The sequence below is a fragment of the Sus scrofa genome, chromosome 7 (assembly GCF_000003025.6).
Source record: "Sus scrofa isolate TJ Tabasco breed Duroc chromosome 7, Sscrofa11.1, whole genome shotgun sequence".
Classification (NCBI taxonomy): Eukaryota; Metazoa; Chordata; class Mammalia; order Artiodactyla; family Suidae; genus Sus; species Sus scrofa.
In genome coordinates this window covers 58790047-58812186 of record NC_010449.5, presented here as the reverse complement: position 1 = coordinate 58812186, position 22140 = coordinate 58790047, and the positions used below count along the sequence as shown (strand labels likewise).

General features: G+C 49.7%; 1 protein-coding gene across 2 annotated transcripts; it reads right to left on the bottom strand.

Annotated features, from left to right (window-relative positions):
• Positions 3032-9300, bottom strand: CYP1A1 (cytochrome P450 1A1). 2 transcript variants are annotated; one of them, NM_214412.1, is given in 7 exon segments: positions 3032-4511; positions 4676-4762; positions 4908-5031; positions 5122-5211; positions 5295-5421; positions 5974-6838; positions 9201-9287. In NM_214412.1, coding segments are annotated over 6 exon segments (1551 nt in total). In that variant the 5' UTR covers positions 6811-6838; positions 9201-9287; the 3' UTR covers positions 3032-4225.

The following is a 22140-nucleotide window of genomic DNA, read 5'->3' as shown; positions in this document are numbered from 1 at the left end:
TTACAAGTGCTCCCTGATGTTTCCATTCAGCACATTTCTTCATCTTCTGTATTATTGCGAAATGACAGCTGGATCCTGAGGCTCGGCCAGGCTCTGGTTCAATCCCTTTGGCGATACTGTGGGCAGTGTTGGTTTCTTTCATCAGGCACATATCTGGTTTTCTCTCTTTTTATGACGCTAGCAGTTGTTGGACACAATGCCCAGATCCTTAATTTACTGGTGGATGCAAAATAGTGACATTTTTTTTTTTTTAGGTCCAAATCCACAGCACATGGAAGTTCCCAGGCTGTGAGTTGAATTGGAGCTGCAGCTGGCAGCCTACACCCCAGCCACAGCAACTTGGGATCAGAGCTGAATCTGTGGTCTACACCACAGCTCACAGCAAAGCCAGATCCTTAACCCGCTGAGCAGGGCCAGGGATCCAACCGAGTCCTCACAGATACTAGTCAGGTTTGTTACTGCTGAGCCACGATGGGAACCCCAATAGTGACATTCTAATTCTTTTTTTTTTTTTTTTGTCTTTTTGTCTTTTGTTGTTGTTGTTGTTGTTGCTATTTCTTGGGCCGCTCCCGCGGCATATGGAGGTTCCCAGGCTAGGGGTTGAATCGGAGCTGTAGCCACCGGCCGACGCCAGAGCCTCAGCAACGCGGGATCCGAGCCGCGTCTGCAACCTACACCACAGCTCACGGCAACGCCGGATCGTTAACCCACTGAGCAAGGGCAGGGACCGAACCCGCAACCTCATGGTTCCTAGTCGGATTCGTTAACCACTGCGCCACGACGGGAACTCCGTGACATTCTAATTCTATTATTTCTTTTTCATTTATTAATTGGAGAATTTTACTGAGATGCTTCTTATCTACTATTTGGTTATTTGTAGGTATGGTTCATATAGGAAAGGTAGGATGAATGCTTTATTCTTTGCCTTTTTCACTTTTTAAGATAGTGAATTGGTTCTTCTGAAGATGACAGACTAATTTTAAAAAATATATAGGAGTTCCCACTGTGGCACAATGGATCAGTAGTGTCTCTGCAGCACCTGGACGCATGTTCGATCCCTGGCCTGGCACAGTAGGTTAAAGGATCCAGTGTTGCCCACAGCTGCAGTATCGGCCAAAACTGTGACTCAGGTCTGATCCCTGGCCTGGGAACTCTGTGGCCAAAAAAGAAAAAAAATATATATATATGTATGTATGTGTGTATATATATATATATGTATATATATCCTTATGAACTCGGATTCAAAGGTATTTCCAGGTTTTAATCAGTGGCAATTATCATTTTTGACTCTCAAGTTGTCCTATCTTTGTCCTTTTGGAGCCTCTTCAGTCTGATCCACTCCTGGTAGTGTTTGTGGCTTCTTCGCTGTCTGGTAAAGGCTACTATTCAAGGCCCATCTTTCACATTTTCTGCCCCAGATTTATAACCAGCATTTCTTCAAAAAAGCCCTGAATGATAACCTAGGCATTAGGATGCTCATTGCTCTTAGTTGGTCATTGTTTCTAACACTTAGAAATATATGTACATATGTTATATATATAATACAATTATTTATATACTATATATTATATAATTTTATATAATTATATATATACTATATATGTGTGTGTGTGTGTGTATATATATATATATATATACACACATAAAAAAATATATACATATATATTTTGCTTTTTAGGGCCGCACCTGCCACACATGGAAGTTCTTAGGCTAGGGGTCCAATCGGAGCTACAGCTGCCAACATATGCCACTGCCACAGCAATGCAGGATCCAAGCCGCATCTGTGACCATGGCAACGCTGGATCCTTAACCTTAACACAAATTATTTTTTCTCTTCTTCCCCCCCACCCCCTGCTTTTTAGGGCCACACCCACTGCATATGGAAGTTCTCAGGCTAGGGGTCAAATTGGAGCTACAGCTGCCAGGCTATGCCACAGCCACAGCAACAGCAAATCCCTGGCCCACTGAGTGAGGCCAGGGATCGAACCTTCAACCTCATGGATCCTAGTCAGGTTTGTTAACCACTGAGCCATAAAGGGAATTCCCACAAATTATTTTTAAGTTAAAATTAAATCAATAGGAGAATGATTGGGCACCAGGTTCCCCATCCTCCTACATAAACAGAGTTGCTCCAGATGACTTCAGCTCATTTTCACAGCAGCCTGAAACCTTTGGTGAGTGGAAGCCAGAAAGAATAGTGCATTAGTGTTGCACAATGTGCCACTGCCAACACTTCAGGAAGAAAGCTGGGCTGGAGTCATAGCCCAAGATGCACCTCCCCTTGGTCCCTCAGCCAGAACAGCTGCTAGCTATGTGGGGCCAACCTCTATGCTCACTGGCACAACTACTCTGCCATTCCAGGTGGAGAGGGATGATTTAAGCTTTGAAATCTGGGGCACAGTCTGCTTGTGGGGTCCAGAAATGAAACATCTTTTTTTTTCTTTTTTCTTTTTAGGACAGCACCTGCAGTATATGGAAGTTCCCAGGCTAGGGTCGAATTGGAGCTGCAGCTGTCAGCCTTCATCACAGCTTACAGCAATGCTGGATCCTTACCCCACTGAATGAGGCCAGGGATTGAACCCCACATCCTCATAGATACCAGTCAGGTGTTACCCCACTGAGCCACAACAGGAATGCCAACAATGAAACATCTTGTTCTCCATCTGTGATCAGCTGTGGAGTCTAATAGGGTTGCAGGACCTGAATGGGGCATGGCTAGAGAGGAGCAGACCATGACTTCTGAGCTGAGGACCTTTCCCCTCCCCTTACACCATGACCAGAGTCCACCTGCTGAACTTGAGCATCTAATGCTGTGAGACCCAAATAAGAGTGCCTTCCATTCATCAAGGAGGGCACCACGCAGATATCCCCAAGACCTGGTAACCTCTCCCAGCGCACACTCCCTCACCTTCCCAGCCTGCTCTGCCTCTGGGCCTCACCCTCCGCATGCATCTGTCTGGTACAGCCCTGATCACAATGAATTGGACGATGTCTTAATGAGCTAGTTCCCCCCAACCAGCTTAGGAGGCTCTTGAAGGCAGACAGTGTTTTATTCACTTTATCCCCCCAGAGCCTGGTCCAGAGAATGCTCTTCATCAACATGTGATCAGTTAGAGAAGAAGGAAGGCAGTGAAGTGATAGCCTGTGCCCCAGCCAGACTGTGAGTAGCCTGAAAGCAGTTTCACCACTTCACCTCTGCCTCTTCCCCTTCGTCCTCCCACAGTAAAACCCAACAGAACTGGGCTCAAAGTGGGCATGTAGATGGGAGTGGCTTCCCTCACGATTCAAAAAATCTCCACCTACGGGACTTCTGGATAGTATCTTTATTTAGCTCAGGTGGATGTTTCTTACACTTTTCTGGATACTTGGGTTAGAATTTTCTCCATTGCACTCAATAAACTGTTCTAAAGCTTTTATATGTGATAAATGCAAACATACAAGTACAATACAGGCTAAAAGAAAACACTCTTTGCATGCTAACATTTTAAAAGGACATGGCGTAGAGAAGGAGACCCAGTTGAAGGCAATTGAATTGCTGTCCTCCTTCCTGACATGGTCCTGGCGCCTGAATTTGGGCACTCCCTCTGCTCTCTGCTCCTCTTAGACACATAGTCCTCAGCCCATCCTAGACAGGAGCAGGGGCCTTACGAGGCCAGGAGGCAGCCCTGTTCCTGCCTGCAAAGAGGAAGGTGATCCCACAGGTACAGTATTCCAGACTCTTGTGATTTGGTTGCTCATCCTTGTTTAAGCGGGGAGACCACCTTGTGCCAGTATCCTGGACTGCCTCACCTCCCCCCCACCCCCACTCTTGGCAGCTCCTAATTGTCAAAGAGATTGCATAGGTCCTGGTGTGGCAGGACATCTCTCAAGCCAGTCAGCCCCCACAGAGAACCAGCCAGCTACAGGGCCCAGGGGCCTCCAGAGAGCTCCTTTCTGAAGGCCTGGGGACCCCCTAATGCTCCTAGACCTCCTAGCTTAAGCACAACTTCGGAAGGCTCCATCAGTTCCCAGGTGGCCCCTGCTACCTGTGGTCAGCATGCAGAGGGATGAGTCCAGGGTGGGGGACGGGTATGATCCCTCAGGCTTGCCTGTAGCCCAGACAGTAAAAAATCAGCCAGACAGTATCTGTGGGCTTTGGGCTAAAGCTCAGGTCCCGCAGGTCAGTCCCCTGGCCTGGCTGCCCAGACAGGCAGGAGAAAGTCTAGGTTGCAGGGCTCTCCACCGCCTAAGAGCGCACATGCATCTGGACATGCTCGCAGTGGGCATGCTTCATGGTCAGCCCGTAGATGGGGGTCATGTCCACCTTCACACCAGGGGTCACGCGGAACTCCACCTGCTGCAGCAGGATGGCCAGGAAGAGAAAGACCTCCAAGCGGGCAATGGTTTCACCGATGCACTTCCGCTTGCCCAAGCCGAACAGGATCACCTTTTCACCCAGTGCCTTGTTGATGGTGCCATCGGCAGTGAGAAACCGTTCTGGCCGGAACACAGAGGGGTCATCCCACAGCTTCCTGTGATTGGAGAGAGGCAGCTAAAGTGGCAGCTTCGGGGCTCAGAACCATCATGTGGGCTGAGCTCCAGCCCAAAAGAACAGGGTTTTGGCAACTGGCCCAGGGACAGCAAGAGTCTGAAGCTCAGGAGAGGGTGGAGTTTCCCCTGTCCACTCTCAACTTACTGGTCATGGTTGATCTGCCACTGGTTCACAAAGACACAACGCCCCTTGGGGATGTAAAAGCCATTCAGACTTGTGTCTCTTGTGGTACTGAGGAGAGAGGAAGCTCGTTTAGGCTCGGGGCCACAAGGAGATCCCCCCATCCCCCGTACCATGTCCCTCCCACTGCCCTGATCAGGTATATGGACTGGCATTAAGCCCTGTTTCAGACAGCAGCAGATCCATGGGGCCTCACCTGTGAGGGATGGTGAAGGGAACGAAGGAGGTGTGTCGGAAGAGCTCCAGGATGAAGGCCTCCATATAGGGCAGCTGGGGTCTGTCGGAGAGCCGGGGCCGCCGCGCCTGGCCGATCACCGTGTCTGCAGAACGCAGAGGACAGACAGATGAAGGGGCCGCTCAGACCCTGGCCAGGCCCCCTGCCTTGAGCACTGAAGGAAGCTACCACTTACCCAGCTCCTCCTGGATCTTTCTCTGGATGCTGGGATTTGTCACCAGGTACATGAGGCTCCAGGAGATGGCGGTTGTGACTGTGTCAAACCCTAGCCAAGAGAGAGAGAGACGTTAGGTGTTTGGTGGGTCAGGGCAGCTGGGCACAGGAAGGGCACAACGGAGTAGCTCATACCAGCTCCAAAGAGGTCTATGACAATGTTCACAATCTTCTCATCCGACAGCTGGATATTGGCATTCTCGTCCATCCTCTTGTCCTGACAGTGCTCAATCAGGCTGTCTGTGATGTCCCGGATGCGCCCCTGGGTAAGCAAGCCTCACAGATGAGCAAGACCCCAAACCCAGACCTGCCTCTCCATTCAGGACCGGTCCCTCACCATCCCTAGCACCTTCATTCAAGAGGGGACCACTCCCACCTCCAAGCTGCGCTTCCAACTACTCTTGCCTCTCCAAGGCTCTCTCCTGACTCACAATACTTGCAGCCCCAACTCAGGGGACATCGGTCATAGACTCTAGTACCATCATCACCCCAACACACTCTCTACCCTTTTCTCTCCCATGAGGCCAGAAGACTAACTCTTTAACTCTTCCTGGTCCCCACAACAATTGGCCTAGGGTCCTGCATGGGCTGGCTATTCAGGAAATATTGCTGTCTGAAGTTAGAAGGGCTGGTCAAGAAAAAGTTCTCTTTCCCTGCCAAGGATGGAGTCCCCTCTACTATTGGCTTCAAAAGCCTAGGGTGAAAGCCCATGAGAGCCTGCCAAACCCTATACTGTTCTAGTTGTCTCTGACTTCCTGACCCCTGGCCCTACCTGCTCCCTACCCACCCACTTGGTGCCTCACCCCAGGGTTACCTTCTCAAAGATTTTATAGTGTTCCCTGACCATCTTTTGCATGAAGATGTAGAACTTCTGATTCAGGTCCTTGAAGAGATCCAGGGACGTGTTGGGCAGGTAACGGAGGATAGGGATGAAGTCGGCTGGGTTCCCAGCTGCAGTCACCTCCCCGAACTCATTACTCAGGTTGATAAGGCTAAGCAGCTCTGGGTTGTCATGATCATAGCGCTGACCAAAGCATATGGCACAGATGACATTGGCTACTGACACCAGTACATACTTGTAGGGATCGAAGTGCCCAGGCCCTGCCATCAGCTCCTGGAACTTGCCAAGGAGGCACTCGGCCTCCTTGCTCACATGATCCTCCAGGTAGCAGGAGGAGGAGGAAGCTGGGTCTGAGGCAATGGAGAAGGTGTTAAGAGCCTTCTGGGCCAGGCGCCGACGGGCGGCCCACACTGGTCCAGAGTCTGGGTTGAAGGTCATGCTCTGGCCATTAGAGATCAGAGTGAAGCTGTAGAGGTCGGGCCGTCCCTTGAAATCGTCGCCCTGCCGCACCAGGGCCTGCCGGATGGTGTCCAGGCCGCTGAGCACCAGCACAGGGGTGCAGCCAATGCGGATCTGCAGCACATCTCCATAGCGCTGGCTCAGCCTCGCCAGGGCCAGGTGTGGGCTCTTGCCCAAGGTCAGCACGTGCCCGAGCAGCGGCCAGCCCCAGGGCCCTGGTGGACTCTTCAGGCCTTTGGGGACCTGAGGCTGCCAGGTCCTGACCACCCAGAATACAAGGCAGAAGATGGCAGAGGCCAGGAGCAGCTCTGTGGCTGAGATGGGGATGGGGAGTCCAAACACAGAGAACATGATCGGCGTAGAGATTCCAAGGTGGCTGCTGAGAGGTGGGACAAGACGAAAAGGTCAAAACATCAAAAGGGGAGATGGGAGGAGGCAATGTCCTAATGTGTTATCATGCTCATCAAGGGAAAGGAAAACTTTATCCAGAACTGCTCACTGGGCATGAAGGGGAGGAGGTGGGAGAAGCTGCTTGTTGAACTGCCACTGTGTGCCAAGAATTGCAATCATTCTTCATTCAGTTCTGGCCACAGCATATGTGGTAGGCTGCAGGGAGGCTCAGAGAAGGTAAGTAACTTGCCCAAGGTCACACAGCCAGGAAGTATAGAATCCAAATTCCAACCCAAATTGCCTAAATTGAGAACATCTACTTAACTGCTGCACTGATCTATGTCAGTCTGTGATTTCCATAAAGCATTTATACTATTATTTACTTCATATTTTTCTAAAATCAACTTTAAATCCACCCACTTAGCATCATTCCTAATAATAATAGCTGTGTGAAAGAACAGATTTGATCTTTTTCCCCTAACATATATTAAAATTAACACATAATCGGTGTGTATCATCCAATTCCCCTTGAGTATTATCCACCACACTTGCGGAAAACACTTGGGATCATTCACTCCTCAGCCTCATTTCACATGTGGGGAAACTGACCTCCAAGGGGACACTGACTTGGCTAAAGGCACCCAGCACACAGACTGAGCTGGGGCTCAGCTCTCTTTGGGAAAGTTCCCGGGGAAGTTTCCAATTCCTGCCATAGGTACCTCCCTTTGAAGTGTGGTCAGATCAGTTGATGAAAAGGAATTTTCCCAGGACCCTTAGTTCTCTACTCCTCGAACCCAGGATCTGGGAATCCTGCCAGACTCTGGGGCAGGGTAGAGAAGGGACAGGGGACTACCCCCTTACTTATTGTCTAAGCCATAATGCCCTTAGTCCCAGTTCTCTGAGTTCAACTGACCCACAGTTTAAAAGCAGCTAGATGCCAGCCAGATTGAGGCTCCTGGTCACAGAATTCCATGCCAGGGTTTTCATTGGGTTCAGTTTTCAATGAATGAATAGTCTGGGCCTCCCCCATTTGCCAATCACTAGAGAGCTGAGAATAAATGAAAGGCTCCCACTAGGCAAAGGCTACAAGCAAACTCCAGATTGGAATGCAGAAAATTAGGAATGGATCTGAACATCACAGATGCTAAGACACTATTTTGTCTCTAGGTTTGGTCTAGAAAAGTTATACAAATTCATGGACTATTCTCTCCAAGCAGGAGGCTCTGACTGGGGCATCTTTCCGGTGCCCTGGACTGGAGGTCAGAACACCAGTGTTCCAGGCTCTAGGATGTGGCCTTGGGCGGGTCATTTTACCCTTCTGGGCTCCAGTCGCCTCATCTGAGAGAGGAGGTGGGATGTGATCTCTGATTCAGGGTGACCAGCTGGATCTCAGAGAAAAGAAAACCCAGACCTAACCTGGGAAACTATACCATCTGACTAGTGAGGTTTCCCCACAGAAAAGCCACCCAGGATGGGGAGGTTGTGTGGTTCCTACCTCAACTGCTACAGCCTCTGTCTAGGAGGCTTCCTGGAGGAGCTAAATTCCAAAGCACACTTCTGTCCCACTCCCTGAGTGAAATGGGGACATCGTTAGGCTTCAGTGTGCCATGGTGTTCCCTTCTGCACCCCCGGTGCCTCAAAGACCCCTAGCCTTAGTAAGGTGATAGGAGGCAAAAAGAAATGTTACTGCTGAGTTTTCAGGGTCCAGCTTTCTGCAGCTGGCAGTCTCTCACACTGCCTGCCCACAGCAGAGGATAGAGAAGACAGGCAATGGAACAGAGAGGGTCCCTGGGCAGGGTCCAGCACTCCCACTCAGATCAGCCTCCCTTGTCTGGCCAGCACATCTCAGCCCTGACAAGCTATGCCTTGGGAGGGTGGTGCCAGACAGGGGTAGCTTTTAAATAAGGCAGGGTACAGCTGGTAGGAACCCACCCTGCCCCCTCCATCCACCCTGACCACCCAGGAGAAGCCCCCCACCCCTCACACAGCCTGAAGATTGGCTACACTTGTTTCCAGCTTCCCACACCTGTTTCCTTATCCAGCCTCCCAGGTAGCCCTCATGGAGAAGCCCCAAGACATTCAGGTGGTCAGTGGGAGATGGAGCCAGAGTCCTGAGGGGAGCACCTACATCTAGAGTTCTGGTACTGACTGTGGGACCTTGGGTAAGCTCTGCCCTTCCCCTGGCCTCAGTTTCCCCACTTAGGGAGGGAGCCAGACTGCCTCCTCACTAGGGATACTATTAGCCTCCTTTCTTGAGGTGCTGGACTGGTGGCTACCTAGGAAGACAGGAAGGTATCAAAATTTTCCTTTTGGGGGAGGGAAGGGTCAAGCCTAAGGCCCCCAGCACTCACCTGCGGCTCTGAGGGCTGCAGAGCTGAGCTAGGAAGGGTGGTTTCTGGAGCCAGGGACCCCAAAGAAGATCAAGGAAGGCCCCAAGGAACTGTCACCTTCAGAGTGAGGATGAAGGCACTGCCACCTTTATAGGCAGCTTTTGCGTGTGGCCACGCCCCCTGGAGCTCTGGGATGGGACAGAGGGAGGGGCAGCCTGGGGTTGGGGGGGACGGTCTTCCCAGGATGGAGGGGGGAGCGTGGGGAAGGACACAGGGACATAGATAAGAACACACCAGGGGGATGCCTCATTCAAGTGCTGGCACTTAGGAAGGTGAGGGCTACAGACACCTGGGACCCCCAGTTCCAAGGTACCCCATGAACAGCTGCAGAGCCCTGCTGAGCAGGGGTTTTCAGAAGTCCCAGGATAGCCCAAAAGAGAGGCTATTGGGTGATGGGGTGGCCCCAGCCCCGGGCAAGACGACCCCTCACCCTGATTTTTGCACTCACTGAACACTGGGCATGTAAATGCTTCCCTCTCTCTAGCAGCAAGGGCCACACAGGCAGGGGTGGAGCTGCCGGCTGATGACTTCCTAACCTGGGTTATTGATTTCTGGCTCGCGTGAGAAGCGTGGCGACCCCAGCCCCGAGGTCGCCAGGACCGGAAGGCCGAGGCGCCGATGGGCTGGCCCCTTCTCCTAAAGTCCCCAGAGACTGGGCCACTAGCAGAAGTCTGTGCTCCCTGACAGAGCGGTAGGAATGGACTGAGAATGTGCAATCTCACTGAGCGCGCACTAGCGGGGACACGTTGAGCTGCCTCTAGGGCCACTTTGGAATGCTGCAAACCAAGGGCACTTCCAGCCAGGACCCACGGGCCCTTGAGGTTCCCGGGTTGCTCGCGCTTTGGCATCGCTGAGAAATTGGGCGGCGAGGGAGGGCCGGGCAAGAGAGGGGGCCCCAGGACCAAAGAGGGAGGGAGTCCCGTGCCGATGCCTCCCCAGGCTAGCGTGCCTGTGTCTGATACATCCCTCCAGGGGGCAGAGGTCACGCGGCCCATCCCCGCCCCACCTGGCCGGGGGCGCGGTGCCCAGGAGTTGCGTGAGAAGGGCCCGGAGGCCCGCGCAGCCACCCAGACGCCCAACTCCCTGGCCAGGCTCGGTCCGATACAGTCACGCGAGGGGGGTGGGGAGGGGAGTCGGAGGCGGGGCTCTTAAAGGGCCAGTCTCTAACGGAGCGTGGGGGTAGACATGGAGCGAGAGGAGCGGCGGAAGCCTCGTTGGATGGGTGCAAAAGGTCCAGGTTTGCGTGCGGAGCTGGGCTTTTGCAAACAAGCGGGTGCCTGAGTGTGTCTGTATTTTTGGTCTATGCCTATAGCTGGACACGCAGCCCAGTGCCCCCCAGGTCGCCGGGCCAGCTGCCTCCAACGCTGTCCCGGCCCCTGTCGAGCCTTCCTGATGTAGGAAGTTGGGAGAGACAAAGTTTCATTTGCGTGTTTAGCTCAACGTGTCCCCAACTAACCACATCACCCGGCCTCCCTAGAGTGGCACCACCAGCTGATGGCCCAGGTCAGAAAAGAGAGCCTCATCCTATCCCCTCATCTCCCATTCCAATCAGATGCCACCTCATGCATTGTACAAAATAATATTTACCAACAATGTCCCAGACACTGTTCTGCTGGCAATTGACATAGAGGTGAACAAAACTGACAACCTCCTGCTCACCTTGGTTTATATTGTAGGGCAAGAGGAGTGGGAGGTGAGGACAGAAACTATCTACAGAATCTCAGAGAGTGAAAAGTGCTATAGAGAAAAATAAGGCAGAGAAGGGGTAGAAATCATGTGGGGGCAGACTGCAATTCAACACAGGCTGCTTGGGGAGGACCTCATTGAGAAAATGACACCCAACCCAGGCAGGAGGGTGAGAGCAACAATCAAGGGACACAGATATCTGGAAGAAGACTACCTGGCAGAAGGAACAGCAAGTTCAAAGGCCCTACACAGTGGTCCTTGAGGGAGGGAGCAGTACTAGGAGCACTGGAAATGTGCAGTGTCTCATGACTGGTGAATTGTCCTGGAGTTGAGTGGGATGAGTGAGGGACAGTCCTGTCCCAGGTTCAGGGAGCACCTTGCTGAGAAACATGGGACTTCCTTTGAGATAGAGACATTGTAGAGTCTGAATCAAGGAAGACTACTGACTACTGTGCTGAGAGTAGACTAAAGGGGTAAAGGACACATTTCTCCACTTTCATGTCTGTCCAGCGACACTGCCACATCCTCATCCAGGCTCCCATCATTGCTCCCAGCCTCCAAGCCTGGGTACCATCTCCCTTCTCCATCCTGTGGCATGTGGTCTTTTCAAAAAATGCAAAAATCTCATTTCATCGCCACCTCGTCTCTTCAGTAGCTCCCATCTGAATAGAAACCAGAATCTTTAGAGAGTTCCTGTGGTGGCTCAGCAGGTTAAGAATCTGAGCAGTATCCATGAGGATGTGGGTTCGATCCCTGGCCTCGCTCAGTGGGTTAAGGATCTGGTATTGCCGTGAGCTGTGGTGTAAGTCACAGACATGGCTCAGATCCTGCATTGCTGTGGCTGCAGTGTAGGCCAGCAGCTACAGCTCTGATTCAACCCCTAGCGTGGGAACTTCCATATGCCACAGGTGTGGCCCTAAAAAGACAAAAAAAAGAAAAATAAAAGAAACCAGAATCTTTAGCAGAATCTACTAGGAATGCCCACTGCTACTTCTAATCACCCCACCTTTGTCTCAGTTAAAATATCACTGCCTCTCTAAGAAGTCTGCCTCGATCCTTTCCATAGCAATTTAAGTTTTTCCTGGTCTGTTTCCAGCACTTCTCCATGGTAATTCTCAGGATATCTGTCCCTTGCTAGGACCCTGATCCAGCCTGTCACCCCTTCCTCCAAGCAACACAGAAAACCCACTGCGGGAAACTGCTAATAACTGGCAAATGGGTTAATCCAGCTGTATTATGAATGGGGCACATGACCAGGGTGATGTTGAACACAAAGCGCTGATGCTATAATGGTGGAATTTAGGCAACAGAACAGGTAGGAGACAAGGAATGATGGGCTTCCATTCTGTCCAGCATCCTTCCATTCATTTCACCTTTGCATCTCTGGCTCAGTCTGAGAAGCATTGTGGTACCCAAGAGAGGTCTGTGTCTGTCCTTCAATCACAGTTGGAGCTAGAGCCACAAAGAATGTAAAGAATCGGTGTGGAAGCTGTGGCAAGGAACTGGGGAACAAGGCATTCCCAGATCCATCACCCTGCTCTGCAGCCCAATCTCTCCCTAGACTCTCAGAGTCCCCACCAATGCCCTAGAGCTCTGGAGAACCACAGCAGCCTGCTCATCAGAGCTAGAAGACCATCTGCGGGGCACCTAACCAAGACCCAGAAAACTCCTTCTCTTGGCGGAAGACGCATTGTTTCCCTCAAATTCTCAAAGGTTTCTTGCTCCCAGAGAATCAGTTAGAATTAGCTAATTCCTCTCCCACTTCTCAGCTGGAGAGACTGATGCCAGAAAGAAAGCCCAAGGACACATGACCAGGGAAAGCAGAGCCCAGATCTAGCCTCTTGCTTCTCGGTCAGGGCTCTTCCCTCCATGATTTATTGTCCCAGACTATCAGGAAAGTCCCAGAAGGCCAAAGGTTGACAGGCTCAGCCCCTGGGTCAGGGCTGCCCAACTCCCCATCTTCTTGGACAGGGGCCTGGTGCACTGGGGTTACAGGAGGCACTGCATTTCTCAGCACCAAGCCCTGCATTTCACAGCCCCCAAGACATAAGGGGGCCCTCAGGAGCACAGGGAAGAGAAAGGGGGAGACAGGCGAGAGGTTAGAGGACCTTGGCCTAGAGCCAAACAGCCAATCCTGGGTCAAAGTTTGCATGCCTTTGCGTGAGAGACTCTTTGGCTAGGATTTCCTAGAGATCAATACCAGGAACACAGAGGAAGGATGGGCAGTGCAGAAAGGAGAGGGCTCTGGGCTGGAGGGAGAGAGACAAGTAAGGGTCCTGGCCCAGCAGAGGGATCCAGCCTGGAGTCTTTGGTCAGTAGTGCTGAGGGCTATGTGGCGAGGGGAATGGGGAGATAGCAAGGCCCACAGCAAATCTCCTGCCCCATGGTGGAAGCAGGAACCATGCCCAAGCAAGAGCTGATGCTGAATCTGGAAATGCTACAGGAGCTGTGAGAAGGCTGAGGTCCCGGAGGGAGAGAGGAAGGCTAGAGAAGGGTCCTAGAGGATGAGGAGGGCAGGAAGGGTATCTCTGGTGCAAGGAGGGGGTATAACTTGAACAAAGGGTGGGAGAGGGAGGGTGAGGGGAGGCAGTTTGAGAAAAGTGGAGTTTGAATGGAGATAGAGAACTGGGACTTGTTTACCAAGGTGTCCTCACCCCACCAAGCCACCCATCACCCCACCTGAGATCTGAGCCCTGAGCACCTTCCCTTCTCCTACCTGTGTCCAAGGAGCCAGAGAGATTTGGTTTGTAGGATCCAGGGCTCAGATGAGGCAGCCCCTGGCTCCCTGGCTCTTAGATATCCTTTCCCAGGATAGTCTTGGTCTAACCTGTTGTCTTGGTATAGCAATTAAAAGTGCCTTCTTTCACTCTCAAAAGAGTCCTGGCTTGGGCAATAAATTATATGGTTACCTCAGTGACCGTAAACACGTAAAAGGTTTTGTGTGCCCCACACTCATCCTCTCTTCTTAGGAAACACTATGCCCATGGTCCTTTGAGGACTACCCTACCCTACTCTAGGTCAATAGGTTTAGTGGAGCTCACCTGGCCCCAGGCTACCAGGCTGGCACATGATTCAGGCCAAGCCAGTGAGAGCCCTACAGGGGTTTTAGTGAAATTGCTGGAAAAGAAGTTCTCTTTCTACCAAGCCTACCAAGGGTGGCTAAGCTGGCTAGAAAAATAATTCTGGACCTACCAGTGGCCATTTTTCAAGACAACTCATTAGAAGAAAGAAGAATCAGGAGATGAGGGGAGGGAGAGAGGGCAAGAATTGAAGACATTGAATACCTAGATCCAGTTGTTCCTGAAGCCAATGAAGTTCACCATAGAACATCTGTTACATGACTCAATATCGTCACCATCTCCCCATCTCATCCTTTACCTCCTCCTCCTCACCTTCTCCTCCCCTCATCTTTCTCTTCTAGTAGGAGTTGAATGTAGGGGTTGGCAACTAAAAAAATTATAACAAAACCCTGCAGGCCCGAGAGGATTACCCAGCAGCACTCTCTGAGTAATTAAATCTCAGCACTTGAGGCAGTTCTAAGAGGCCTAGACAGGTTGGACAGAATCCTAAGAAGTTACTCGTGTCTAAAAGCTTCCCACTGGTCTTCCCCTGTGCTAAAAATTCCACCATTGGCACCACCACGGGAGGCTAGTTTTATCTCCAGACGACCCTATGCTGGTACTGAGGACTTGCTGACCAGGGAGCACCTGGAGAGAGCCCAGGAGGAGGCAGGCATCATCAGAGGAGGCTGTGCCACCTCACCCGGCTGGGAGCTAACGCTCGCACCTTGTTGGCTGGAGGCTTCCTGGCTGAGGGACACCCTGGGAAAGAATGTGCCCCATTTGCCCTCCTAGATCCTAGCTGAGGAAGAGATGCCATCCTCTCCCCAAGCTGAAGTTTTCAGGAGGAAGTTTTTGAAGAATCTCAGAGGAAACAGTCCTTCCAATAGCAGGCAAAGCCTTTCCAGATGGGGCTCCCCTTACCTCTCTGACCTCCACCCCTGTTACTCCCCTTCCTCAGCCCATTCCTCTCCAGGCACAAGAGCTGCCTGAGTCACACCAGGCAAGTCCTTCCCTGTATTTGTCAGGTTCAATTCCTGCAGGAAACAGAGGGCCTCCTCAAATGGAGTCACTGAGCAGAATTTAATAAAGGAAATTTGTGAATTGCTTAAGGTTCAAGCTTTAGAGAAATCAACGGGAACAATGCAGCAGCCCAGGGCTAGCAACATGTGCAGCCCTAAAAAGCAAAAAAAAAAAAAAAAAAAAAAAAAAAAAAGGCACACTAGGAGTTCCCATAATGGCTCAGTGGTTAGCGAATCCAACTAGGAACCATGAGGTTACAGGTTTGATCCCTGGACTTGTTCAGTGGGTTAAGGATCTGGCATTGCCACGAGCTGTGGTGTAGGCCACAGATGCGGCTTGGATCCCGAGTTGCTGTGGCTGTGGCGTAGGCTGGCGGCTACAGCTCCGATTCGACCCCTAGCCTGGGAACCTCTGCCGCAGGAGCAGCCCTCGAAAAGGCAAAAAGACTGAAAAAAAAAAAAAGGCACACTAGCACACTGTGGATGCTAAGTGAATATTTGTTAAATAAATGAATGGAAACATGTTAAACCCCCAAATAGGAAAATATACCGAGTTTGAAATGGCAGAGGCCTTGTGAGATTATGGGTCTTCATGGTAGGCAGGGCATCAAGTCCAAGATGGTCAGCTAAATGGAATCCAACTCCTCATCCCCCACACCAAGTCCAGATCCTTTTTTCAGCACTCACTGGCTGAGTGCTACTCATTTTGCTGCCAGAAGACAAGCAGTTAGGCACAGTCCTGCCTTAAGAAGCTCATCTCGGGAATTCCCGTCATGGCTCAGTGGTTAGCGAATTCGACAAAGAACAATGAGGTTGCGGGTTTGATCCCTGGCCTTGGCTTAAGGATCTGGCGTTGCTGTGAGCTGTGGTGTAGGTCACAGATGCAGCTCGGATCTGGCGTTGCTGTGGCTGTGGCATAGGATGGTGGCTACAGCTCTGATTGGACCCCTAGCCTGGGAACCTCCATATGCCCTGGGTGTGGCCCTAAAAAGACAAAAAAAAAAAAAAAAAAAAAAAAAAAAAAAAAAAAAAAGCCTGGCCCAGCTCAGATATCCTACCTTAAGTTACCTTCACTTTTCTTCACTTTTGTCCAGGGTCAGTGCCTGGACTAGGTCTCACTACCGACCATATGGCCGTGATCGCCAGAAATCCCCAACCTCTTGCAATCTCAAAGACTTCTGGTTCCCTCAAGAGGTCACAGCACCTCTCTCCACAATCCAGCTCCCCTGCTATAATCAGCAGAGAGCAGTTTCTGTAGCTGCTCTCAGCAGAGGGAGCTCTACAGGATTGGGACAAGAGAACTCCATGTCTTGATGGGTGGGGAAGGGCAGGGAGGATGCAGACCCTGGGGCACTGCCCGGAGAAGTGGGGTGGAGAGGGATTATCCCAGAGGTGCCCTAGATAGAAGGCAGTATAAATAAAGGCAGACCCTCCTCTTACTTTCTCTCTTCTTCCTTCAACAGCATCAAATATCATTAATTTAGACCCATGTTAGATATCAGAATTTGGCTATTTCTGCTCATCTTGGCAGTTGTGTTTATTGCTGGGGAAATGTTTACCAAGCCAGTGAATTGTGAAAAGAGCCTTGCAGGGAGATATTTGGCCTACTGAAGGTCATGTTCAGCAGCTCAGGGGACTGTTCTGTTTTCAAATTTGAGATGTCCTTTTCTATGTAAACACAGGTTTGCTGACAACCAACGTTCTTGTCCTCTCATCATAGTAGGGTCTCTGAGGACCCTGCTGTGTCAGCCAAGTGCTCTTGGACGTCCTCTCATAGTCTCTGCCAAAGAGGTGGCCTCATCCAGACCTATCACCATCAGCCAGGAACAGGCCACTCGATCAACCTAAAACTCCCTTTCCAACTGCTCTACCCCTTGTAGACACCCAATAGCCATTCCCACCACCTTGACTTTTCCTCCTTCCCACCACCCTTCCCCACCTCAGTTTTGTCCAGGTATCCTCCATCTTCCTTGCCAGAGGTATGTGCTTTGGGAGAAGGCTGACCTCAGGGAGTGGGTCCTGGCTAGTCTGAACCAGTCTTTGTGGCCCCAGGTACCTTGCTGGTGATTGGATTAAACATGGATCTGTGGCATGATTCTGGCCAATGTTACGTAGGAGAGATCTGAACCAGCATTTGGGAAAGGTTTCCTCTCTCTTAAAAGGGATACATGATAAGGACTTCCCATTGTGACACATCAGAAATGAATCCAGGGAGTTCCCGTCGTGGCGCAGTGGTTAACGAATCCGACTAGGAACCATGAGGTTGCGGATTCGATCCCTGCCCTTGCTCAGTGGGTTAAGGATCTGCTATTTCCCTGAGCTGCAGTATAGGTTGCGGACACAGCAAGGATCCCTCATTGCTGTTCCTGTGGCATAGGCTGGCAGCTATGGCTCCGATTCGACCCCTAGCCTGGGAGCTTCCATAGGTGCAGCCCTAAAAAGCTAAATAAATAAATAAATAAAGGATATATGACAAGAGATACATTCTTGTCCCTCTGGCCCTTGTCATGTCTGGATATGATGGCCAGAACTGAAGCAGCCATCCTGTGACCTTAAGGGAAACAGCTTAGGGGAAAGGTGGATACTCTAATGATGGCGCAGTAGAAATTTGCGGAGGACCAGTTTATCATTCAGGGCCCTTGCAAGAATTAAGATCCACTCAAATTGAATCACTGAGGAGAATTTAATAAAGGGAATATTTACAAAAGTGTGGATAAGGTATAGAGAAACCAACACAGGGTAGTGTGGTACCATATGACTAGTAACAGAAAAGAGCCCTTACTCTCTTGGGCCTGAAGGGACAAGAGGAAGGATCTGTTCCTGGAACCCAGAGAGACAGAAATTGTAAGAAGAAGGGAGTTGCCTGGCAGGAGCTGTGGCCTCTCATGGCAGGGACTAGAGAAAAAATACCCTAACCTCAATCTCCTCCCACCCTCCCATCTCATGCCAATGCCTCCCACTGACTGCAACCAACAAGTAGCCAACGGATGAGGGAGCCCATTGACATAGTCTGCAGAGATAAGCCTCCCAGTGCCTAGAGCAGGGTGGAGAAGGGGGTGGTGGTGGATGTGGAGGACAAAGAGGATTTTCAGCACAATCTGGGTCTGCAATGATCTCATTCATCTGTTTGCTCACTTGTTTTCAGGCTCCTCTCTGAGGGCCAGTTCTGTCTTATTCACTGCTTTAAATTTCCTCCTTAAACAGTGGCTGTTTGAGCATAATTTACACTCAAAAGAATATGGTTGGACATCCACTATTTGACAGGCACCATAATAAAGATTGGGTGACTAAGAACATAGTCTGCTTCAAGTTGTGCATAATCCAGAGAGGGCAAATGAAACCAAAGCAAAATGGCACTGTGGTGTTTGTGCCATGAGAGAGCTATGCCCGAAGAAGGAAAATTTAAACCAAAGTGGGTGGTCAGGACACCCCAGAGGAGGTGAACCTGGAGCTCAGTGTCTGAATGCACAGAGGCAGAAAACTAGAAGAATTCTAAGAGCTTCCTTCTCAGTGGTGGGAAAGATGCGTGAAAGGGAGGAACAAGTGGGAAATTAGGTAAGAGAAGTGGGTAGGAACTGGCTCACATGCTGAGCTAAGGAGTTTGAGTTTGGTTTTGAATGTCTTAAGAAAGCAGTACTAAGGGATTTTACGTAGGGATATGGCTTGCAATTTCAGAAAGTTCACTTGGGTGGAGCATGGATTGAAGGGATGGGGTGGGGAACTGTGCTGTCCAATACAGTAGCCACTAACCACATGTGGCTACTCAAATTTAAAATTAAATAAAATTGAAGTTCCTCCTGTGGTGCAGCAGGTTAAGGATCTGGCATTGCTGCAGCTGTGGCGTAGGTCAAAGCTGCGGCTTAGATCTAATCCCTGGCTCAGGAACTTCCATATGCTGTAGATGCAGCAAAGAAACAAACAAATAAATATTAAATAGAATTAAAAATTCAGTGTTTCAGTTGCACCAGCCACTTCAAATGCTCAGTAGCCACATGTGGCTACCTATTGGCTAGCACAGACACAGAACTTTTCCATCATCGCAGAAAGTTCTCTTGGAGAACACTAGCTAGAGTCAGCGAGATCAGGTAGGAGGTTCCTGCTAAAGTCCAGGTGGGAAGTTGCACTGAGAGTCTTCTCCAGGAAGTGCCACGGTGATGGAGAGAAGGGGTCAGACTCAAGAGGTACGTAGGCGGTAGAATCTTGAGAGTTTGGTAGCAGTTAAATGAGAGAAGGAGTCTGAAGATTCCCTGGGTTCTGGCTAGGGGGACAACCCAGAGGGAAGGTTTTTGGGCAGGGAGGTGACATCATCCATTTGGGCAAGCTGAGGGCATAGTAGTTACTCAATAAATTTTAACTGTAAGGGTTATTATTTGCAATTTCCATAAAACCAATGCAGGAAAATGCCCAAAGCAGTCTTCACAAAGCTCTTACACAGGTTAGTATTCTCACTTGTGAACACTGATTGAGTTAACAAATCTTTTTCTTTTCTTTCCTTTTTTTTAATTTTTAATTTAATTTAATTTTATTATTATTATTAATTTTTTTTTGGCCACTCCTGCAGCAGGTGGAAGTTCCTGGGCCAGGGACCAAGCCTGTGCCACAACAGAAACCCAGCCACTGCTATGACAACTCCACAGGCCTACACCACAGCCATAGCAATGCAGGATCCAAGCCACATCTTCGATCTATACCACAGCTCACTGCAATGCTGGATCCTTAACCCACTGAGCAAGGCCAGGGATTGAACCCGAGTCCTCATGGATACCAGTCAGGTTCGTTACTGCTGAGCCACAGCAAGAACTCCCCAAAAAAAATCTTTCTCTGAATACATGCTCTGTGTCAGTCCCTGTACTAAAGACTAGAGATCTGAAAAAAAAAAAAAAACAAACAAACAAAAAAACGAAAACAGAGGCTGCCTTGACCTTCAAGGAACACAGAGTCTAAGGGGGGAAACAGCATGACAGGCGCTGTCAAGGAGGGCAGTACAGGGCTTGTGGGATCTCAGAGAAGGGACTCAGAACCCAACCAGTATGGTGACAGCTGAGCAGGGTATAAAATGAGGATCAGGAGTTGCTCAGAGAACACAGGGTAGGCCGCACGTTTCAAGCAAATAGATTAACATTTGGAGAAGGGGTCAGGCAGGACATGGTGGCAAACAGAACCAGGGAGGCAGGCAAGAGTTACTGCTGAAAACTTTGAGTCTCAAAGGAATTTGGTTTGTATCCTGAAATCTAAGGGGAATATTGAGGGGTTTTAAGGAGGAGTCAACACACACTCCAAAATGAACTGAAATGAAAAAGATTAAAAATAATCCAGTGGTGCTGGCAGCCTTGTCACCATCTTCTGAGAACCTTAATGCCATGAGAGCAAAGCGGAGTAAAAAACAAACTCACAGGCTGAAGAGCAAAGAAGAAAGATGAGGCAGAGGTCCAAGTGAGCTTGTACACCCGTGGAAGCCACAGGAACAGAAACAAGGAAAGCCAGAGGCCAGAGGTACTGGTACAATTTGTTGCACTCCATGCCTACTGTCTAGAACTTACTCAATGCCATTGCCATTCTGATCACCTAGACCATCTTTGAGACCCACCCTGCTCATAAAAAAACAGTTCCTTTTGGTTCTTTGCTCTGGACCTGTGACATTCCGGACTAGTTTTTTGTTTTTTGTTTTTTTTTTGTTTGTTTGTTTTTTTGTCTTTTTGCTTTTTCTAGGGCTGCTCTCGCGGCATGTGGAGATTCCCAGGCGAGGGGTCTAATCGGAGCCGTGGCCACCAGCCTATGCCAGAGCCACAGCAACCGAGGGATCCAAGCCACATCTGCGACCTACACCGGATCCTTAACCCACTAAGTTAGGCCAAGGATCAAACCTGCAACCTCATGGTTCCTAGTCAGATTCGTTAACCACTGTGCCACAACAGAAATGCCCATTCTGGACTAGTTCTGTTCTCAGTTGTGACTGAATGTAACACGTGTACAATAAATTGTCTCTTCTACTATCTTAGCTGAAGAAAAAAAAAATAATCCAGTGGTGAAGAAAAAAAAAAATAATCCAGAGGTGGTGAGCAGAAGAAGCAATCGGAACCCTCAGTCACAGCTGGCAGAAGTAAGAATTGGTTCAACTACTCTGGAAAAGTGTTCATAGCTAGACTCTACTAGCACTAAACCATGCCTAGGCTAGCATGGTTAGTAATGACCTAGCATTTCCACTCATTAAGTCTATACACAGCAGAAATGCATACCAAATATGTGCAAGAATTTCACAACAGCAGGTCTCATCATCACCCAACACAGAAAACCCAAATGTCAATGGACAGTTGAGTGGATAAATACATTGCTGTGCTTTCATATTATAACAGAACACCAAACAGCAATGAGACTGAGCTACAACTCCCCCCAACTCTGTAGATGAATCTCATAAAAAAAGAAGTGACAGAAGCCACATACAAGAGTACACACTGCCCACTGAATCATACACTTTAAAAATGTTTGAAATAGTAAATTTTAGTTTTCTATTTCACTGCAATTTTTTTTTTTTTTTTGGTCTTTTTGCCTTTTCTAGGGCCCCTCCTGCGGCATATGGAGGTTCCCAGGCTAGGGGTCTAATCGGAGCTGTAGTCGCCGGCCTATGCCACAGCCACAGCCACGCCAGATCCAAGCCACATCTTCGACCTACACCACAGGTCACGGCAACGCCAGATCCTTAACCCACTGAGCGAGGCCAGGGATCGAACCCGCAACCTCATGGTTCCTAGTCGGATTCGTTAACCACTGAGCCACGACAGGAACTCCCACCCCAATTTTTAAAAGTGAAAAAAAGTTCAAAGAACTCTATAACACAGAGAGTGCGTGTAAACTATGAATTTTAGTTGATAATCTTGTATTACTATTCATTTGCCAATTGTAACAAAAATGTATCACAGTAATGCAAGATGTTAATAATGCGGGAAACTGATTCGGGGGGAGGTATATGGGGACTCTCTGCACTCTCATTCAATTTTTCTATTAACCTAAAACCACTATAAAAATTGAAATCCATTAATTTTTTTAAAATTCCATGCCACAGAGTTCTCCTGTGGCACAACAGATTAAGGATCTGGTGTTGTCACTGCAGCGGCTTGGGTTGTTGCTGTGGTGAGG